The sequence below is a fragment of the Antechinus flavipes genome, chromosome 3, assembly GCF_016432865.1.
Source record: "Antechinus flavipes isolate AdamAnt ecotype Samford, QLD, Australia chromosome 3, AdamAnt_v2, whole genome shotgun sequence".
Taxonomy (NCBI): Eukaryota; Metazoa; Chordata; class Mammalia; order Dasyuromorphia; family Dasyuridae; genus Antechinus; species Antechinus flavipes.
The window spans coordinates 265771348-265794977 of record NC_067400.1 but is presented as its reverse complement, the minus strand read 5'-3'; the positions used below and the strand labels follow the sequence as shown (position 1 = coordinate 265794977).

The 23630-nt window shown below is 34.0% G+C and overlaps 1 protein-coding gene across 1 annotated transcript in view; it reads left to right on the top strand.

Moving 5' to 3' along the window:
- Positions 1 to 757: 757 nt before the first annotated feature.
- Positions 758 to 23630, top strand: part of SYTL5 (synaptotagmin like 5) — a 133149-nt gene continuing 110276 nt past the window's right edge. Inside the window, exon 1 of the mRNA XM_051985042.1 lies at positions 758 to 1691. Coding sequence (XP_051841002.1) covers positions 1573 to 1691 — 119 coding nt within the window. The 5' untranslated portion in view covers positions 758 to 1572. The remainder of the gene's footprint in view (positions 1692 to 23630) is intronic.

Here is a 23630-nt window from a genome sequence, read left to right as displayed (position 1 = left end):
AATTAAAGGAGCAAGCTAATGAATTTGAGACTTCTCAGAACATCACTATTTCCTACCAAACTGCCCCCCACTTTGAACTTCCATGGGAGCGGTTTCTCCCTAAGTATCATTGAACACATTGAGAAGATAGAAGGAAGCTGGTTTCATTTGTCCCTCTCTTTAGTAAAATAGAGTAAAATACCACTCAAAAAAGTAAAATCTGAACTATCAGACTCTTGAATTGTCTGTTTCCACTAATAAGTTCCTGGAATAAGTTCCATAACCATTCTGTTGCTGACATTTTCCTGTGGTTAGATCTGGATCCTGTTTGTCTCTCTCTTAACATCTCCCACATTGCCTATTCACTGTTGATCATTAGCATAAATTAAATTAACTTATTTTTAACATACATTGCTTTATGAATCATATTGGGAGAGAGAGATCAGAACAAAAGGGAAAAACCATGGGAGAGGAAAAAAAAAAAACAAGAGAAAAAAAAAGTTAACATAACATTGTGGATTTACATTCAATCTCCATAGTCCTTTTTCTGGATAAGGATCTCATTTTCTCCCAAAACTATTAGCATTAGTATCAATTTAAGAAGCTGATGTGTTCTTGATTTTATCCTCACCTTCTGAGAGCAAATTCCATATATAGTCTGTGGTTATCCATGCACTGGTTATATTATCCTCTTAAAATCATAATCTCTTTTTATTCTAAATAACATCTTTGTTCAAACAGATATTGCTACAGGTTAGCTATATAATTCTATCTTTTAGCCCTTTGCTATAAGAATACTTCATGAAAAATCTTATTTCCTGTGAATATAGTTTTCTTCAAAATTGAGATCTAACAAACACAATACTATATGTTGTTTCTACCTATATGACTATTGTTTTCTCACTAAGTGAATTCCAAAATTCACTATCATAAGCTTCTCCCCAGAATTCTAGCCTTTTGGCTTACAAATTTAAAGACCTTATTCCTGATGCAGACCCATCTCTATTTTTAAAAAAAATGAGGTGTTTTATGACACTAACATGGTTTTGATACCTACACCATGGAGAACAAAAACAAAAAAGAAAATTATTGACCAATTTCCTTATGAATAGTCACAAAATTTTTTTAAAACAAAATTAGATGTTTTTATGTGATGCCCTAAATAAATGTCTAAGTCATTTCCCCCATTTTCTTTCTCTTCTCCGCCCTTTCAATTCTTTTAGGATTTGGACACAGCCATTCAAATTCTTGATCTCTATCTGTTTTGAAAGATTTAAGTTGGACTTCAACTGTTGGAACTTAGCTGTAACCTAAGAATTGTGGCAAAGACTTTGTGGATCTCCAATTAAGAAAAAATGAGTGTCTCAGCAAGTAATCCTCATGGAGGCCTTTTTTCTCCTCTTCGTCTTCTGAGAAAACATGTAATCACCCTTGGTGCATCTGCACAAACTTCATGAAGAATACACTGAAGTACTAGTTGATTTAGTAAATTCTCTCATCAATGTGATTTAAAAAACATCCTTCAGAGTTATAGAGATTAATTCATCTTGAGCCTATCCAGTCACTTGCTTCAGGGATTTCTGCAGAAATACCATGTCTAAGAACACAGAGATTATCAATCTTTCATTTTTATTGGAACATGAGAAGGAAATGATCCTGGGAGTCTTAAAGAGAGATGAATACTTGAAGAAAGTTGAAGATAAGAGAATAAGGTAATCTTTGATTTTTCTCATTTGACATTTCTCCTTACCTTCTTGCAGTTTTCCAGATTTAGCTTTTAGAAGATAATCTGAGCAGATTGAAGGTTATTATCCTGGGATGTTCTCTAATGTTTCTTCTAACTCTAAGAACCTGTGAATTTATGAGTTAGTGGCTTTAAATGGGAATGCACTATTAATCAGGGAAGATTTGGGAACAATTTTAATATTTTCTAATTTAATCTAATTTAATTTCTGGGAGAGATAACTTTATGAGAGGCAGGTGATATGGTACAGGGGATAAAGAGCAGGACTTGAATCAGTTCTGGATCTGGGATTTACCACCTGTGTGATCTTGGGCAAGTCTTTGTATAATATATGTTTAGCTGCTCTTGCCTCAAGAATTCATCTCAAGAAGATGAATTATTTAACCCAAAGATTCTTAACCTGGGTCCCATGAACATTTAAAAAATTTGACAACTATATTTCAATATAATTGACTTCCTTTGTAATTTTGTGTGTTTTTATTTTATGCATTTAAAACCATTATTCTGAGAAAGGAACTATAACCTTCATTAGAGTGCCATAAGAAGTCCATGGCATGCACACATAAAAAAGCAAAAGTTAAAACAAAAACTAACAATTATAAAACCCTTGATTTAATTTTTTATTTATTTAATAGATTGTATTTAATAATTCATCAGAATTCAGTTACCTGGAACCTTAAGTTAATTAGAATGCTTGGAAGTCATCTTTCTAGGCATCCTAATTACTAAGAAGGTCCAGCTAGCTGGTGAAACGGAGAGAGTGCTAGGCCTGGAGTCAGGAAAACTCATCTTTCAGAGTTTGTCTGGCCTCAGACACTCACTGTGACACCCTGGGCAAGTCACTCAATTCTATTTGCCTCTGTTTCTTCATCTGTAAAATGAGCTGGAGAATGAAACAGCAAACCATTCCACTCTCTCTACCAAAAGAGCCCCAAATGGAGTTATGAAGAGCCAGATATGACTGAACTACAACAATTAACTGAGAATTCATGTGAATGAATTCTGATGACTTGAAGTTTTACCATTGACAAATGGTATCTGGTGGTGCAATGAATAGACTGCTTAGCCTAGAGTCAGGAAAAACTGAGGTAAATCTCAGGCATTTGTTAGCAGTGAGACCCTGAGCAAGTCTTAATCTCTCTTTGCATCAGTATTCTCAACTAAAAAATGGGGATAATAATAACCCTACCTTGCAGGTTTGTTGTAAAGAACAAATGGAATATTTATAAAGTACTTAGCATAGTGCCTGATGCACAGCAAGCTCAGATAAAAGCTATTTTTCTTTTGTCCTTGATAGTAAGGACTTGTAGGGTAAGCCCTTAACAAAATTTTGTAGAAGATAAATTTTCTTTTATGTAACTTATTATTTTCTTCTTCAAAGAAACAATAGCCCTCTCCTACTATTTAGTACCTGTTTATGGACTGCCCTATTTCCTAGACCTATTTTGTGCCATATGTCTACCCAGTCCTCCTTAAAAAAGAACTTTACAAAGTAATTCATACTAAGGTGAATATGAGCAACAAATGGCTTAAAAGGTTATTGTTTCAAAGAATATTTTAATTTTAACAGGATAAAAATCTTATCCTCAAAATGGATTTTTCTTAGTTCCAACAGAGAAGGAATTAGGAACTGGAATGTGAAAGTATCCACCTTGTTCAAAAAATCACTGATGAATCCATTTGGGTACCCTTTCATTCATTTCAGGGACAGATGTATTATGTGTTTAGGATGTAAATCCAGGAAATAGGCAGAAACTAGCAATGTCTTCACAAATCATTATGTACTAAAATGTTTTCTGTATGTTTGTTTCCTCATCATACCCAACTAAAAGGATACTAATTTTGTTCAAGACCAAAATCACAATCAAAAGCTGATATTAATCATCTTTGGAGAGGAAATGCTACTAAACTTGTCATGAAGTTATTTTCATGTATTTTAGGAATTCATAATATGCTATCAAAAACTTGGCTCCTTAATTTTCTTGATTAATGCTAATTCCACAGCTAAAAGACCTAGATTTTTGTTCCCATTCTTCCAAGACATTCACTCAGCACTGAAGTAACAAAAGCTCATCTGATAGGGGTTGTGACTGAGTTTCTCTTTGACTAGAATACAGATGATGGTGAATGTAGTCAATGCGTTTGAAGACAACAGAAACAATTTTTTCAGTGTTTTAAATTTAATCATAAAAATGACTGAATTTCATGATATCCTGAAAAATATATTTAACATTTTCTGAAAGAGGTATGTTAACCCATTAATAAGCTTTTTAGATAAATGTAAAACCATTTCTTTCAAGAAAGGGCAATTTATACAGACAGTATTGTATAGGATAGATTTTTCATCTCAGCTTTTTAAAAGCACAGTCAGAGTCTATTGTCATCCTTATTTTTCAGAGTTATATTTCTTCTATTGCATTAGTATTCTCTGTACGAGGAATGTAACTTATTTATATAATGAAGAGTACACACAATTCCTAGGAGTAAAATTATTTATTTCCCATTTATTGCCAATTTCTTTGTGATAGTAGGTGAAGAAAAGTTATATAGCCTTTCTTCATATCCATTCAACTCCACAATCATCTTCACTGAGAAAATTAAAGATATCCACATTAGTTCCTTCATCTTCCCTCTCTCACATCTCAAATATTTTTTCTCTCTTCTTTGTTGTGAGCTCTTATAGAGTTCTTAATCTATATTTTATTTTTACTTCCCAACTACATATGCACTCTTCAGCAGCCTTCAGTTTGGTTATAATCCACCTAATTCTATCGAAATATTTTTTGAAATGACTTCTGAATCATGTTACATCCTAATTGCCATAGTCAGTACTATTCTTGTGAAGAAAATGGAAGGAAATGGATTAGAGTATAATACAACTAGATAATATCAGAACTAATTAGGTGACTGATTTCAGAGTTAATGATTTAATGTCAATGTGGAAAGAAATCCTTAGTTGAGTAACTCAGGGATCTGTGTTTGGCACAATGCTGTTTAATATTTTTACCTCTGACTTAGGAAAAAATTAGATATTCATCAACATCACAAAGCTGAGAGGGATAGGTAAAATATTGCACAACAAAGTCAGGATCCAAAAGAAAGTTGATAGGCTAGAGTCTACCAATAGACTAAATTTAATAAAATGAAATATGACCTACTTATAATTATATTTATATTATTACATTTATACTCGTATTATGATATGGTAATCAAAGAAGCTAATATAATGTTTTCTAAAAGTTTTTTTAATATTTTCCCCCTCTCCCCATCTTCTTTCTCATTCATTGAGAAAGTAAGAAATGTGATAGTCATTTTATACATATTGTTGTTGAGTTATTTCAGTCATGTGTAACTCTTTATAATCCTATTTTAAAGTGTTCTTGGCAACAATACTGGAATGGTTTTCCATTTCCTTCTCTAGCTCATTTTACTGTTAAATAACTGGGGCAAACAGGATTAAGTGACTTGACACAGTAATTACCTGAGGCTGTATTTGAACTCATGAAGATGAATCTTTCAGTTTGCAAGTCCAGTGCTCTGTCCACTGAACCACCTTGCTGTCCCTCACCATACAAATGAAGCTATGCAAAACATTTTCACATTAGCCACATTGCAAAAAAAAAAAAAAAAAAGTACTGTAATCTTGCGTTGCATTAAGAGGAACATAGCTTCCAGAAATAGGGAAGTAATAATCCCAAATTACTCTACCATCATCAAACCTCATCTGGAACAAATGAGCTAAATAGTTTATATATATTTGTTCATAGTTTAAGAGGGATTGATGAGCTAAATAATGTTCAGAGGTGAATAACCAGGGTGTCACATGAGGATTGGTTGAAGTAACTGGGCCTGTTTAGGCTGGAAAAGAGAAGACTCAGGGGGACATGTGATAGATGTCAACCATTAAAGGACTGTCACATGGAGAAGGACTCAGAATTATTCTATTTAGCCCCAGATGGCAGAACCAGGAACCAATCATAAAAGTTACCAAAAAAGCAAATTTATTATGAAGTCAGAAAATACTTCTTATTAATTTGAGTTGACCAGTAATAGAATTGGCTGCTTTGAGAGATGATGGAGTCTTTTTTCTGGAAGCCCTCAAGCAAAGGTAGATAGGTACTAGTTAAATATATTCATAGGGATTCCTTTCACATATCAGTTGGACTAGCTGGACCCTGAAGTTTCTTCCAAATCTTGAATTCAGTAACTATGTGATTTTAGAATCTTCTCAGTTCTAATTCTTGATTTTTTTTATTTGACACTGTTAGTGATCTTGTCTTGACATTCTTTTCTCCTATAAGAATTTTTTTCTGATTTTCCTCCTATCTCAATGAAAAATCTTCTTTATTTTCATCCTGCATTCTTATTCCTCTTCTCATGTTCTCATATCGGCATTTTCCCAATGACCTGTTCAGAATCATAGAATGTCAGAATTAGAAGGAACCTTGTGCCATATAATCAAACTATCCCTAAACAAGAATCCTTTTTTTAAAAAAACAACATACTTGGTATATAGTCATCTAACCTTTGTTTGAAGACACTTCTGAAAATTCTTGAAATTCACTTCTGCTTTGCTGGATCCTATGATTCTTCGATTAAGGTCATGATTGCTTTAGCATTTTTGGCTTACATACCACACTGGTACCTGTAGTGCACTGGAGACTATTATTGAATTTAAAATCTCAGATCTTTTTTTATACAAACTGTTAATAGTCTTATATTAGGGAAGCTAAATTTCTGACCCCAACTGTATATCTTTATATTTGTCCCTATCAATTTTCAACTATTTATAGTTAGTCTTTTGTTCTAACCGTTTTAGATCCTTACTATCATTAAATGTGTTAGCAATTTCTAGGATTCTTCATGCACATCATGAGTTGGAGATCTATTATGCAATGACCCTTAGCCTAGCATTTGCTCAGGCTTCTACTCTTTGATTCCCTTAGTTCTGAAGTTTACTGCTTTGTGCAATGGAAATATAAAATCAGACATATACTCATCAATATATACAATCACTCATCATTAATCAACAGTGTGCAATTAAAAAAAAGTATGATGTTATTTTTTAAATAATATAATCATCTGTATTAAAGAACAAACTGTATACCTGATTCCTAAAAGTTCCAATAGTTATGTCTTGAACCAATACTCAACAAAGTTCCTTCTTTGCCCAATAAAAGCCTGTTTCTCCCTCCCAAGTGCCATTTTAATGAGTCTCCATTAATGGAACATTAATGAGAACAGATGCACTGCTCTCAAGGGAACCTGAGATGCTCAAATCCCTATGTTGCAGGAATATAAGAGAAATCAACTAGAAGCAGTTTGGGGTCTCTGGTGTGTTTCTTATGGTTCTGACAAAGGCATTAACAAATTACTTCTAATGTCTGATTGGTGAGTATTTACCAAAATTTATGAGGAAAGGAAACTATCAAACATAACTTCATTTTCCTAATGCCATTAGCAAATATTATCAATTGTTTACCAATTTTGGGGGATACATATTATACAGGAAGGTATATATTGTACTTCAGCAGTTGTCTTTTTCCAGACTCATCAATTCAACATTTGATGCATTTTGACAAGGAAAAAAAATGCTTCAGTCCTTGAGGCTTCCTTGGTACTGGTTGCTCTTGCTTGTTGTCTTGATTGAGCAGTAGGAATGTAAGGTTAACCAGGGGTACTGCCCAGCCCTCACAGGTGCTGCTATTGACCTCAGCCATTGGCAACTCCTCGCCATTCAAAGGCAACAGTATGCGGGCTGTCAGGTTGGAACCATAATGTTGAGGTTGTGCATACTGGCTAGCAGGTCACAGGATGGTTCCTGCAGGACAATGTGGCTGCAGCATATATCTCCTGGCTCCCAAAGCAGTAGAACCAGAAGGGGCACAGAACAAGATATGCTCAGCAAAAAGAGAAGCAACAGGAGTAGAAGCAGTGGCGATGCTGGGAGTAGGAGCAGAGAGAGCTCAGGTGGAGGATATAGCAGAAGACACAGACTCCTGGCAGCCCCGAGCCTGTCTGGCAGCCAGAGTCCTGGGCAGCAGAGTGCCAGGACCATAGCTTCCACATCTACATCTAGCTCAACCCCCAGTCCAAGGAAATTTAGTATAAAAGTCTCGATTCCTCTCGGAAAGTGAGTTGAATCAAAAAGGGAGGAGCTGGGCTGGACTGGCTTGTTTCTCTGAAGCTTCTCTGAAGCTACTTGTCCTTTGGGGAATTGGGTGGGAAGGAATGGCTAGGCTGCAGACTGGAGATGTAGGGAAAATTGGTTTCATACTCATCATTTTTCGCCAGTCACAGTGCCTTCTGGAACTGATTAATGACAAGTACCAAAGTACCATTGTACTTGTTTATCAGCTTGTGGAGATATACATCATTGCCATTGATACCACTCAGGCACTTATTTTATTTTATTTTTTTTTTTTTGCTGAGGCAATTGGGGTTAAGTGACTTGCCCAGGGTCATACAGCTAGGAAGTATGTTGTGTCTGAGTCAGGCACTTATTTTATTATTACATGAATAATAGATTTATTATTCTATTAAATAGAAATTTAAAACAAAATAAGTTGCTTATAATAAGTTAATATATTTATTCCCTCTATTCATTCCCCTTCCTCTTCACTCTAAAGCAAAGCTAGTCCTTGTTGTTCTAGGCTCACTGTACTTTTGAAACTCTGAAAACAATGGTTTACAGCAGCCCCATCTTAATAAGATGAAGCACAATAGAGTGGATCGTCTGAATTTAGAATTAGGAGATTTAAGTTTTTAATCCCCACTTTCTTAACTTCTCTAAAATTTTTTCTTCTCTGCAAAATTGACATAATGATACACCAGCCTGGCAGTGTTATTGAGAAGCAAAATGCTTTTTTCAAACCTTAGAGCATGCAAAATCTGAGGTGTTATTATTGGTATACCTCAGTTTGCAATGAATGGTAAATATTTCCAGTATCAAAATGATATTATCCCCTTCCAGAACCTGCCAGCTCCAAGCTGCATGTAATTACTTCCTGCAAACTCATTTTATTAAAGTTCATAGGATTTAGAGAGTTAAGGAAATCATCAAGTCTGACTCTCCTTTCCAGATAAAGAAATTGAATTCTAGAGAACAATGACTTGTACATGATTTTGTAGCTAATAAACATTAGATTCAGGATTCAAGACTGGATCTTTTGGCTGCAGATTCAGTGATACCCTAGGGTCTTTACGTTGCAACTATATGCTGTAGGAAAGGGAATCCTTGGCTGTATTAACCATGATGATGCTGGGTCTAGTAGCTCTATCTCAGGGCCAGTGGGGGCTTCTATACCATACATTCAGTCATGACTTCTCCTGTGACTTTCTACTGTCATAGCTATGCAAGACCCCTGCCATTTTCTTTTCTTCCTTCCCTTTCCTTCCTGTTTTTTGATATTTATCAAGAAGAGAGAAATTTGTGTTCTTGGCTCCAGCCATGCCAGTTGTCCACTGCCTAAAATAAGAATAAGGAGGAGCAAGAATGATAGGAGGAATAAGAAGAGCAGGAGGAAGAGGAGGAGCAAGAGAAAAAAGAGAAAGAAGAGCAGAGGCAAGAGGAGGAAGAAAATGAGAAAAGAAAAAAAAATTAGTTCTAATAGAGTGTTCATTCTGACTGCCCCATCCCAGGTTGGGTAAAAGTGATAAAACTCTTTCTGGGAATCATCTACTTGTTCGTAGAAAGACAATATTCCATTTTTACTCCTGCAAGGGATTGCAGGTACAATAAAAAAAATCAGAATTTTTATACCATTTTAAGGTTTGCAAAGTGCTTAAAAATATTATCTCATCCTCACAACAACCCTCTGACACAGGTGATAGAGTTAGCCCCATTTTACAGATGGGAAATTGAGGATAGGAGAGATTAAGTAGCTCAGCCAGGATCACACAGAGCTAATAAGTGTCTAAGTCTGAATTTGAACTCAGACCCTTTTGATTCCAGGTCCAGTCCTACATGCAATTATCTTGCTTGTGATTTTCAAGCTGTAGAAAAGTATTTATATGGCAAAGGGAGCTTTTGAATAACTCCAACAGAAGTTTATCTGCTTCAAAGAGGAATCCACATTGGATTTTTGAAAGGGATCAGTTGGGAAGATTCTGCAAAGTCTGTGATAGGTGTGGAGAATGGTGTTTATTCAGGCAGCAGTGCAAGAGCAGACACTTTGAATCCGGATTAACAACAAGGATTGATGCAGCCACTGTCTCCCTTTCCTGCTGCTCCATTCATTAAAAGAGACCCTGTAGAAAGGGCTGTGCCTGAAGTACTTCTCTCTCAAAGATCCTGAAAGTGGGGAATGTACTACAGATCTCCCTTTGACCTTTGCTTTATCTCTGCCTATAAAGGCAGACCATTTTTTCCTGTTTCTATGTTTTTTTAAGTGTTATAATTTATCATCTTTGTGTGTGTGTCTTGACAGCACTTTTCTGTACATAAAACCCATGATATTCAATCACTGTTCTCCAAGCCATCGCCATAGCTTCTACAATCATCTTAATGATCCTGAGAAAACTTTCTCTCTCGGAAGCCCCACTTTTCCATTTGAAGATTCTTTCTCACCTGACCACTTTTTTTGGAAAGCCCAAGACAACATGTTTTTTTCCTTTACTTTTTACTTTTATTCTCTAATCATCCTCTCTCTGAATAATGCTCCCATACTCTTTCCTTGATCTATCCTTTCTCCTAGTCTGCAACCATAAACCATCTTCAAATCAACTTTTCTAATGTTAATAAATAGGATGTCAGTCTACTGTTCAATGATCTCATCCATCATTCCTATAAATCTTTGAGTCAAAAGTATCTCTCCTTAGCCACCTCTTCTCCTTGAATATTATATTTACTTGCATGTCATGACATCGCCTCCTAGATGTCATGGTATCTTTTAGAACAAAGGACAAACAACAAACACAGCAAACATTCCCCACTTGAATGTAAGTGACTTGAGAGCAAGAATAATTTTTGCTTTTGTCTTTGTGTCCCTAGCATTGACAGAGTGCTTGGAATATATAGTGCTTGATAATTGCCTTTTTTATTCATTTATTTATTGATGAATGAATGAAATATATTGCCTATCTGCATACTTAGCTAGTATCAGCCAATGAGAATGAACAGAAGTAAATTACTAGTTAGAAATAAATAGTACCATTTTCCTTGCCTGCTCTAATCTCCTATTATAGAATCATGAATCACAATCAAGTAAATTCCCCAATTATTATGGATGAAATGTTAAGTCTTCTGCTCTAAGATTCTATTTACCATTCCTGTAACTTTCTAATTCTGAGCCTCTCCCTGGATGCTTCTTCCTTTTGTGTGTTGTTTTTGCCCATTAGAATGTAAGCTTCTTGAAGGCAAAAAGGACATAGTTTTTTTTGGTCTGGATATCTCTAGCATTTAGCAAAATTATTTTTAAATGCTTTTTTTACTCATTCATTTGGAAATGGATAAAGGATGTGTACTGCATATTTATATACTTAGCCAGTACTAACCAAAGGGAGTAAATGTAGAAAGTAAGTAGGTAGAAATACACAGAACTAAAAAAATTAGGTCAGGGAACTCAACTCTGTCCTAGATTAGTCTTTGATTATAGTCTCAAAAATTATATATAATTTTCATGACTAATTTGCATTTTATACTCCCCATATAGGAGAGAAAATGGCTAATGTAGAAATATATGTAGGAAATCATATGTATAATGGGTATCATGTTTCTTGCCTTCTCAGTGAGAGGAGTAAGGGTACAGAGAGGGAAAATTTTCAATTAAAAATAAAAATTAAATTAAAAAATAGTAGAGCACTTGGTCTATATGGAAGTAAAATCATTTTACTTTGATTCTGGAAAATTGTTCTAACAAAGCTCTAAGAGCTCATTGTTCTAACCAGGTATGTCTCATTAGACTATAGGAGGCCCAGGCTGTGATATGAAAAGAAAAGAGCAGAGTGAACTAAACACCAAAAGGAAGGTTGAACTCTTGGGCCATCCCATGGAAGAAGAAATGTATGATCTAGGAAGAATTAGCTCTTCCTCTTTTTTCCCCTATGGGGAAGAGAGTTAAAAAGAGTGCAAAGACAGATTTATTTTGTAGCAACATTTAGTGATTGCATATTTAAATAGGGCTTTATGATTTACAAGGGACTTCACTTTTCTTATTTTATGACATCCTCACAAAAATACTGTCATCATGCTATTATTTATACAAGTGAAAATGGAAATCCAAGAAAGTTAAATGCTTTGCCCAAAATGACCAATAAAAAACAGAACTGTGATCCAAATCTACCATTGTAAGATCAAATAAGAGAACTAGACAAGTGGTGAGCTGAAGGGTAACATATCATTGAATATAGCCAATACAACTCTATAATCTATGTACACATGGGAGGCCATCCTAATGATACTATATCATACACTTATCTAGTTGCATGTATGAGTGATTCTTATTACCATATAAACCCTTTGAGGATGGTACTATTTCCCTATTGTCTTTGCTTCTCCTGTCTCCAATGTTTGGTGGGTAGTATATGCTTAATAAATGTTTGTTGACTAATTGATGGACAAACTTGAGAGTATTCAGATGGAAGCAATTAGTATAGTAAAGGGTCTCTAGTTTACATTCTACAGGGGGATGAGTTGGGGGAACTGAGTTTTTTCAAGGGTAAATATGCTTTGATGAAAAATCTTGTTCTAGTAACCTATTTATCTACCATAAAATGGTTATTCAATTAAGACAGAATAAGATATAGCAGAATAGATATAAATAGAATAAGATATAAAATAAAATAGACATAAAATAAGATAGAATAGGATATAAAATAAAAATAAGAAAAATCTATAACTAATAAGATATAAAAGATATAGAATGACATAAAATAATAATAAGATATATTTTCTTAATGACTAATAAGGCATAGTAGTTCAACAGGCTTTTGAAAAAGTCAGACTAATTTTGCTGTCAGAGATAGTGTGATTGATTTAGTAAAACAAATTATCTGATAGTTCAAACATTTGTTCTTGGGACAAAAGGTTATTATTTAGGGGGCACTTACTGGATTTTATAACTATTTTGTATCTTCATCATCCTACCTGCCACAAACTGCCTTACCTCTTCCTTTTTCTCAGCCAATATTTTCTGTATCTCTCAGATGGATGAGTTCAGTAACTTCCTGGTCCTGTATTTATACTACAGCACATAGATTTAGAATGGTTTGTTGTTGTTGTTGTTGTTGTTGTTGTTTGCTGGGCATCTTAACAGAGACAAAGTGAAGAAATGAGAATATTGTTGAACTAAGAGCAGTTAGCTATGACTACTGAATGTGAATTTGAGGAATCTGAGTTTGAATCCTAAGTTGTAATTAGCCTAATCCTTTAAACTCTTTTGACCTGTTTCCTCACTTGTAACATGGGGGGATTGACTTAGATATGATATGAATAGTAGGAGAACCAGAACTTTGACAGTTCTTTTTCTATAGTTCAAAGATGCCTTCTTGAAAATGACTAAAAGCAAGAATGGCACAAATATGATCAGGGATATGATAGTAAATGTTAACAGCTATCTCTATGGAGGGAAGATTTAATTGTAGGCAAGACACACTTTTTAATTTAATCTGTTACTTTCTTAAATCTAAACAACCACTAAAACAATGAACCAAATTCTAATCTGTAGCATTTGTTAATTTCCAACATGCAAATGCTTACACTGAATATTTAACAATTAGCTTTCTTAAACTGGTTTGAACTGTCTCTAGGTTACTCCTAGACATGATATATTCTTTGGATAATATCATATGTTATGTGTAACAAAATTAAGGGAATTTTAGTGTTCAGGTACTCTTTTTGATTATAGGAAGTAATTTTAATTTTTGTGGCAATTCTTGGTAAGATTAATTGAAGTTTTAACGACTTGAAATGTTTTAAATGATTAAGGAGAGAGAGTGATACTATGTGGTTTGTACTTCTTTGCATCAAAATGCCACTAAAATACAGCTCCTTATTTGTCCCATTTCCCTAGCAAGTATCAGAAAACTTGGGATAAGTCTTTGGAAGGAACAAAATAGGTACTGCTTTTGTCCAGGGAATCCCTGCAATGCCAACAAATGTACAACAAAGTTGTACAAAAACAATCCATGACTTATGTATCTGTACAGTTACCTACCTCATCACAGGTGCTGCTTATTTGCCAAACACTATTTCTGGCACATTATCAAACACTTCTAAGAATTCATGAACATACTGTATTTACAAATAGCCACCTCACAGAAATATTCTACTTGCTAAAGATTCTTTAAGAAGCTTATAAATAATGTGATAAAATGGGTTTCCTATTTTGTGATTTATACTAACTCAAAAGTTGTATTTAAAGTGGTACACATAATTTCAGTTAGTATTTAAACATTTAGACTCTCTAGGATCCTGTAAAAATATGATGATCATGATAAAACAACAGTAATAATATGTATGTAATACTTTCAGATTGTCAAAATGTTTTACAAATAGTATATTAGTCATCATAATAATCCCGGGAGGTGGGTGCTACTATTATTTTCATTCTAAAGATGAGGAAACTGAAGCAGACAGTGGCTAAGTGTGTTGTCTATAGACAAAGAACTAACAAGTATCTGAAGCACTTTTTGAACTCAAGTCTTCCTGACTCCAAGTCTAATCCTTTATCTTTTGTGCCTTACATGTATAAATATGTACATGAATATATCTATATAACATATATATGTACTATATAGCTATACATTTATATACACATTCATATATATTATGTTATATATAAAATATATCTATGTGTATATATGTAATATATGTATGTATATATATGTATATGTTATGTAGTATCAATAGTATCATATATATATGACTTGACTCATATATATATATACACACATATATGTCTGTCCCTTAATATATATATATATATATATATATATATATATATATATAAAGTCTCTGAATACTTCATAGATATATATGACTTAGTTCCCCTTAAAACATCTTTTTATTTCCAAGCATTTGTGTTTGTGTGTATGGAGAAACCTAAAGTGGAATTTTCCTATTCCAACTCCTAGTTAATTCTTTTGCTTGGAGCATTCACAGTGTCTGAAAAGCTGCTGTGTCTGGCGCAGTTTTTCTCCCTGGCCCATTGAAACCATCTCTATTTTAGCCCTTTCATAGACATTAATTATACTGCCCACAGATTGCCTCTCACTGTTCTTGATATTTAAAAAAAAAGAAAGAAAAAACATATTTTGAAAGCTTTAGGTGACTATGACCACATTCTTTTTTGCTAGGTGATGTACAAGTACAAGACAGCTCCAGGATCAAATTGAAAATCTTAGATGGATCAATTTGCAAGGAATAAAACAGACTCATTACTTTGATGGCTTAAATTATTAGAGTTAACAGCTAGGAGGTCACTCAATAGCAGTAAACCTCTGTCTTTTAAAAAGTATTTTGGTTTCATGGGAATCATTCTTCTTCCTCTAAAGTTGATATGTAGTGATAGTTTATGTTTTAATTAAAAGGGTTTTGATAATTTGTGTTATTTTTTATGGTTTTAACCTCATCTCTTGAAATAAGGAGTTCAATCTTTAGTATTTTATTCAAGGTCTTCTACTATCTGACCCCTACCTACTTTTCCAATTTCATCTGCTATTTTCTCCTTTTAAAAAAATTGGGTTATTCAGTGCCTCTTTAAATATAGTTTGCTCTTGCTGAAATATGTGCTTTTATTCATACTTTCATATCTGGCCAATACTTCCTCCCACCTGGCCCCAGTAACATCTTTACCACCTATTCAGTTCTTCAAGAATAGCAATCATTGACTATATCAGTAATCTTTAGTCTTTCTTTTTTGGGTTATGTATACATTTCAGTAAAATATTTTTGACAAGGATCCCCTCTATATGTTTTTGTTGTTATTTTGGCGTTTTTCAGTCATGTCTGACTCTTCATAAACCCCAGTTAGGCTTTTCTTGGCAGAAACACTAGACTTTGCCATTTCCTTTTCCAGTTCATTTTACAATGAGGAAACTGAGACCAAAAGGATCACACACATAGTTTGTGTCTGGGCCAATTTGAACTCAGGAAGGTGAAACTTTCTAAACTATCACTCTATCCACTGTGTCACCCAGATGTACTAATACATGTTTCTTTATTTATAAATTAGGGATAAATAGGTGGTATAGAGCATAGAGTGCTGCATCTGGAATCAGGAACATCTGAGTTCAAATGTGGTATCAGACAGTTACAAGCTCTGTGATCTTGTGAGTCAGAGAAGGAAATGGCAAACCTCCAGTATCTCTGCCAAGAAAACTCCAAATGGGGTCACAAAAAGTCAATTATCATTGAAAAATACCTGAACAACAATGAAAACAAAATTTATAAATTATATTAATGTACTGCTATACTAATATATTACAAACCATATCAAAAAGTAAATATTTTAAAATAATTATTTCATTTAACAAATTCACAAACACTTTTCTCACTAAAATATCAGTAATAACTACAAAGAAAGAGCTTCAATTGTGGCTTAACAATCTGTGATGCAGTAATTTGAATGTCAGTTTCTTGGTTCACTTTGATTATTTGGTTGGATTTAATGTCATGTTTGAAAAAGATTCTTCATAAAGATACATAGACTAACAATGATGCTCACTTTTCAATCTCATTCTCTCATTTATGCAAAAATTTAACTGAATTTCAGCAAGCAAATCTCCATCTTCAATGATATTAATCAATTGTTTTTAGAGAACAGTCAAAGGTATTACATATATATATATATATATATATATATATATATATATATATGCAAGGCAGTTGGTTTAAGTTGGTTTAAGCCTTGCCCAGGGTTACATAGTTAGTAAGTGTTAAGTGTTGAGATCAGCTCCTGACTTCAGGACCACTGCACCATCTAGCTGCCCATAAATATGTATATAAAAACAAATAGATTCAGCACTTTCTATAATTTATTTTTTAGAAAAGATTCTTGAACAGGTTAGGAAAATTTCATTTCTAAATTTTGTTTTTTTAACATATTCATATTTGAGTTTTTCATATGTGATATATATCACTTTTTGCAATAAAAGCCCAAATTGAAAATATCTTTCTTTTTATGGTGACTTTATACTGTCATTTAATAATAAATACTCTTATTTAAGGTTTTAAATTATTATAGATAATGATTATAAATTCAAATTTCAAAAATTCCTTGATAATTTTGAACTTCAGGGTGAATATTTTGTCTGTTTTGATTAGGTCATTGAATTTTGCCTCATAATTATTCTGACAATGAGTTCACACTAGCTGAAGAAGGAGTCAGCTCTGGGGGATGGGTTATCTTAGGACTTTTCAGTCCTCTGGTGGGTTATATAGAATATTAGCTTTTATTGTCTGATACCTTCCAATTGCCCACAAGGAGGCTTACAGGAATTTATTTCTAGTCAAGTACAAGGGCTTGCATTTTGTGATGACAGAACTCACTCACTGGTTACTGAGTCTGAAGGACTAATGATTTAGAGATATAAAATGGAAAAGAATTAAATATTCACTAATTGCCTGCTGAATTAGAACTTTGCATATCCAAAAGGGAAAGGAGCTCTTCTCTTTCTCTTTTTCTTCCTTTTCTCCTCAAAGTGTGAAGGCTGCTTAAGATCATTCCTATGAATTAAGTGGGGAAAGTGATAAATACATTATGTTCCACTCAACTTCTAAGTGGCCATGGATACATGACAACCTTGTCTTTTTTGTGTTCATTCTTTTCTGATCTTAGGCTAACAAATGTCCCATGGTTAATACATTTATGGGTGATGCTAACTCTGGTTTTTGACATGCTTAAAGATACTAGCAGTTTTTCCAGTATAGCAGCTGAAGTGTCCATCAGTGCTGCTGGCTTGGGCTAAGATAGCATCAGGAGAGACCAAGGGAAGTATCTACATTTTTTATTTTGGACAAATAGGAGACAATACATATGCTTAGTTGGTCGTATAGAGGCACCTTGAATACAGACACACATGTAGAAAGATAGTCACCTCAAGTAGCAAGCAATTTCAAAGAATATGAGCATTTTATTATTGCTTTAGTCATATCCTATTCTGTGTGACCCTCTTTGTGGTTTTCTTGGCAAGGACCTGAGAATGGTTTATCGCTTCATTTTTCAGCTTATTTTATTTTACTTTTATTTTTAATAGTATTTTATTTTCTAAGAACATGCAAAGATAGTTTTCAGCATTTACCTTTGTAAAACCTTGTGTTCCAAATTTTTCTTTCTTTCCCCTACTCCCCCTTTCCAAGACAGCAAGCAATCCCTTGTAGGTTAAACATGTGCAATTCTTCTAAATATATTTCCTTATCATCATGCTGAACAAGAAAAATAAGAACAAAAGGGGAAAAAATACGAGAAAAAAAAAACAACAAGCAGACAAACAACAACAAAAGTGAAAATATGGTTCTTTGGTCCAATTCAGTATTCATATCTCTCTCTCTGGATGTGGATAGTACTTTCCATCCCAGGTTTATTGTAATTGCCTTGAATCATCCTGTTGTTGAAAACAGCCAAGTTTATCACAGTTGATTATCACCTAAACTTCTTGTTATTATGTATTGTGTTCTCTTGGTTCAGCTCACTTCACTAAGCATCAGTTCATGTAAATCCAGGCTTTCCTGAAATCAGCCTGTTCATTATTTCTGATAGAACAACAATATTCCATTACATTCTTATACCAAAACTTATTCAGTCTTTCCTCAACTGATGTTTGACAAAAACTCTTGGCAAAACTGGATATAGTCTGCCAGAAACTATGTTTGGACCACATCCCACACTCTATACCAACTAAAATAATTACTTTAAATATACTTTCTTATTCTTCCTAACCACCTATGCTTGCAATCTTGGTATCCTTCCTCATTCTCAATTCTTCACTCTTTCCACCACTAAACTACCCTCATCCATCCCATAGCCAATCAGTGGTTAGGTCCTGTCATTTTACCTTCATAACAGCTCTCCTATACTTTCTCTCCTCTCCTCTCATATTGTACCATCCTGGTATGGGTACTCCTCATCACTTCATCCTAAACTATTCCAAGAGCCTTGTGATTGTTCTCCCTACTTCAAGTATCTCCCTACTTCAAGTATCTCCCTACCCCAGTTCATTCTTAATTAGGCTATTAAAGTGATCTTCTTAAAGCACAAGTCTACCTAATAAACTCTAATTTATTTACCATTTGGAAAGTTTTTTTCCTACTCTAGGTCCCCAGTTTACCTTGTAGTTATGACAGATATACCATAGATAGTGGGTTTTATAATGTGTGCTCAAGAGAAATGACCAAGGAGTTCTTTTTCTTGTCTCCTCCTTTTTCATTTTGGGTTAATCAGTCACATAGGATGAAGAATCATGCATGTTTTGTTATGTAGATCAGGATCTTTCTTTCAAAATTCACCTATTATTCAAATTTCTATATTACTTTTGAAGCAAGCAATAAACAGACTCTTACATTCTTGGTGTTATGGAAAACTCTGCACTCTATATATTTATTGTAAGTTTTATAATGTGCCTAATTATTAATATAATGGTATATTATACAATTTATAAATAAACAAATGTGTATATATTAAGGATGTATAGTAAGACTATTAAATTTTTAACTGATAGGAGTACATTACCAAAAATGTTTATAGACCACTGATTTAGGCATTTTATTATCTAGAAAAGATTAATGTATCTGTAGACTTCTAGATTTCACTACAAATTCCTTCTTCTAGACCATTAAAAAAATATTAAGTAAGGGACCATATTCTTAACATTTCCCTATTTAGAAAAGTATTCATATATCCCTGTCCTCTGTGTCTATCTCTAAGTCAATTCCTGATTAAAAAAAACCCACAAAAACTTTCCTTCCCTTGCTATAGAAAGCATAATTTTTCAATATCTTTTCTTTTAGTTTGAAAAGAAACAGTCTTTGGTTTGTTTTGAAGAAATCTTTGGTGAGGTTTGTTGAAGTGTATTTACACTGACATGTGGCACTTGCTGTGGTAATGACTTCTGTCATTTATTTATTATAAGATTTATAGTAAGAGGGTAGTCAAGTAAATGTCATATTCAAGGCCAAGAGAATAAGCATCATGTTCCATTTTAAAAAATTCGGCTAAAATCAAGCAGCATGGCTATACACTGCTAGGCAATACCAATGCTAGTCATTGAGGAGATTTTTTTTCTTTGATCACAGATATGGGGACACTTTGAACTTAAGAGGACAATTTACAAATAGTAATAGGTGGTTATAATAGCAAATCCAGAGATCGTACTGAAACAAAGTCAAACAAAACTCTATCCAACCACCAATTCCTCTCTCCATCAGGAAAATCAACAACATTAATAGCATTATCATTGGATATGAATGATAGATGTGCTCATTAGAACATAACCTTAGGACACAAAGCTGTAGCTAATGATCTTAGATCCTAATATCATTACACAAATCATTTTTATAGCTTTTGGGGTTTTTTTGTCTTCTTACTTTGGATTCTATAATACATTCTTCATTTACCATGAACTCTCTGATTCTGCTGTATTACATGGGAACTTTTGGTTTAATCTAGGATTCACTTATTGAAAGTATAGACCTAATATGAAAAGGCTAATGTCAGTGGCAATTCAAGAATGAATGAAACTTTAATTTCATCTCAGCATGAGTAGAAAAGTGAACGAGCCACTATCATTTACTTCTTTATCATTATCTTCCTTGGTTTTTCCATGAAAATCCAAGATTAAACTGTGATTGTTTAAAGGCACCAGTGCTACCTCTGAGACTATTTCTTTTTACTTTCCTTCCCTAAACATTTAATTTCCTTGTTCTCAATTTCTTGATGCAAAGAAGAATTCATTGGGTTTTAATCAGAAAAGATCCTCAAAGAGATTGCTCTGGCAATCTGTTGAGAGTACCTGATGTTTTAGTTTTTAGTGTGAAAACAGCCCTCTGGGAAAAAAAAAAAAACCAGCAGAAGAGAGATGAAAATTTATAAAAAAAAAAAAAAACTTTAGAGCCATATTTGGGGGTAGCATGTACACAGAATACAAAACGGAAGCATCATGAGGGCAGGACTGCTTTTATTCCTTGCCTGTATATCCCTGTCACTTAGCAGAGTACCTGGCACAAGGCATTTAATAAATGCTTGTTTTATTCAGTTGAATTAAGGGCAGCTTGGTGGCATAGTGGATAGAGTATCAGACCTGAAATATGAAGACCAGAAGATAAATCTTGCTGAGCTCAAATCTGGCAACAATCACTAACTTTTTCTTATTTGTGTCTCTAAGGTATAGCACAGCATAATGTCTGATGTATGATAGGTGTTCAATAAATGTTTATCATAGTGTGTAACACGAAAATGAAACAGTTCCTCCCTTGTGGAACTTATATTCCACGGGAACATCATATACATATATATGTGTTTGTCACACACACACAGAAACAGAGAGAGACAGAGAGAATTTTATTGGGGATGTAGGGAGATGACAAGTGGTAAAAACAGGAAATGCTTAATTTTAAAGGCATTTTGAAGGAACCAGTGGTACCTTGGTTATCATCATTAATTGGTTCCAGAAACCACAAAGAATGGTGAAAATCAACGAGGACCAAACACATTTTTTTCTCTAAGGAGCACATCTCCAGACTGCAGACTAATCATCCCTCCTCACCTAATTCCCCAAAGGGGCTAGTGGAGCTTCCAGCTGCTAAGAAACAAGCCAGTCCAGTCCAGCCCAGCAGGGCTCCTCTCTTCTTGACACAACTCACTTTCTGAAAGGAATCATTCCTTTATAATATCTCTCTTCATCCCACTCAGTCCAAGCTTCCTTGAGGAAGGAGGAGTGCTGAATGTGGAAATGGAAGCTATGGTCCTATACTCTTACAGCCCAGAGACCTGGCATCGAACCAGGGTTTGGGATTTCCAGGATCCTGGGTTCCTGACCATTGCTACTGCTGCAGCCTCCCCCTGAGCCTCAAGTACTGAAGCATATCAACAAGCTTCTAAGCAGAGGAGTGCTGAGGTACTTGACATACACACATATACACTGTCTGCCTATCTACCTATCTACCTAAAGAACTAGGAGGAACGGTGAATAGAGCACTGGATATAGAATCAAGAAGACCTGAATTCAAATCTGCCTCAGACACTTACGAGTTAGCATTTAACCTCTGTATGCCTTAGTTTCTCCAACTATAAAATGAGAATATTTAGAGCACTTCCTTCTCAGGGTTGTAGTGAGGATAAATGAGAAAGACAATGTCTACCTCATAATAGGAGTTATGTAAATTCTTATTCTCTTCCCCTTCCCCTACCTATTTTCCAAGGTTATTTTGATAAAATGGGATGATTTTTGCAAAACATTTTAAAAACTGAATGTGCTAGATAAATTTTAAATACAGTTATTATTATGTAATTATTATTGTCATATGTATAGAAGTATAAGAAAGCTAAGTGGAGATCAAGTTTTGAACTGCTTTTTAAATGCTAAATAAGAGACTTTATAGTTGATTCCAGAAACATAAGGAACTATTGGAGTGTATTGGATGAGGGAATGACTTCATGAACTTTAGGAAAACCTCTTTGGTAGTTATGCAGAGCACCAATTGAAGAGAGGAGATATTTTAGTGAGGTAAACCAATTAGATGCTATGTCAGTAGTCCAGAGATAATGAGGGTCTAACTTAAACTGATCCCATATGTATGAAGTCTGAAGCAATGACTTTTATTAATGGCTTTCTTCTTGAGTATTGTTTCTCATAAATTATTAATCCTCATTATTTCTATTCCTTTGCAGTTTTAACTTCTACTTTGCAGACTAGCTTTGTCATATCTATGTGGGCAATTTTCTCCTCTCCCCAACTCCAACAATTCCCATCCTCCTTGTAATATATTGTCATTTTGGTTAAATTTAAAAGGGCAAATAATTTTTGTTGATCTTTTATCTTTCTTATATTTCCATGGTTATCCCATGTATCTCCTCCTCAGAGTGCCATCCCCTATGATATAGTTATTTTATTAAAGACCACAAAAAAAGTCAGCACACTTGAACAATACATTTAAAAGCCGAACACATGTGCAACGTATAATATCTGTCAACTTCCCATCTTCACAGAAGGGTAAATTGGGGGAGTCTTCTCCTATCTCTTCATTCAAGTCACATTTGTTCTTTGTAATTTTGTAACATTTACTTTTTAAAAATTCTTAATTTAAGAAATAAAATAATCATTTCCATAATGGAATAGAAAAGAAAGAGGATTGCATCTGTAAGTGTAAATTATATACAATTTGTGATTTCTTTTAAATAAACTGCAAAATTATCATTAACTTTCTTTTCCTCCTTCCCTTTTTTCTCTCCTGCCCACTACCATCAGATAGAAAGATGTGTGTTTTTGTGTATATATGCATGTATATAAGCATATATACATACATCTCTATCTATCTAATCTATCTATCTATCTATCTATCTATCTATCTATCTATCTAATCTATCTATCAATCTATCTTTGAAGTTCTTTTTCTGGATGCAGATAACACTTTCCTTCATAGAAACTTTGTAGTTTAATTTAGGTGTTTATAATCATATCAATGACTTGCTCAAAGTTCTTCTTAAAACAATATTGTTATTATACAACAGACTTTTGGTTCTGTTCATTTTGTTCTTTGCAGTGCTTTTCAGTTATTTTCTAAAATCATCAAGCCCATCATATCTTACAGCAGAGTAATATTCATGAGCATATAGTTTACAAGCATCTCCACAATTTCCAGTTCTTTACCACCACAAAGAGAGCTACTATTAAATACTTTGGAACATATAGGTTCTTTTTCTTTTTCCCTAATCATCTTGGGAAACAAATCTGATAATGCTATTGCTCAGCC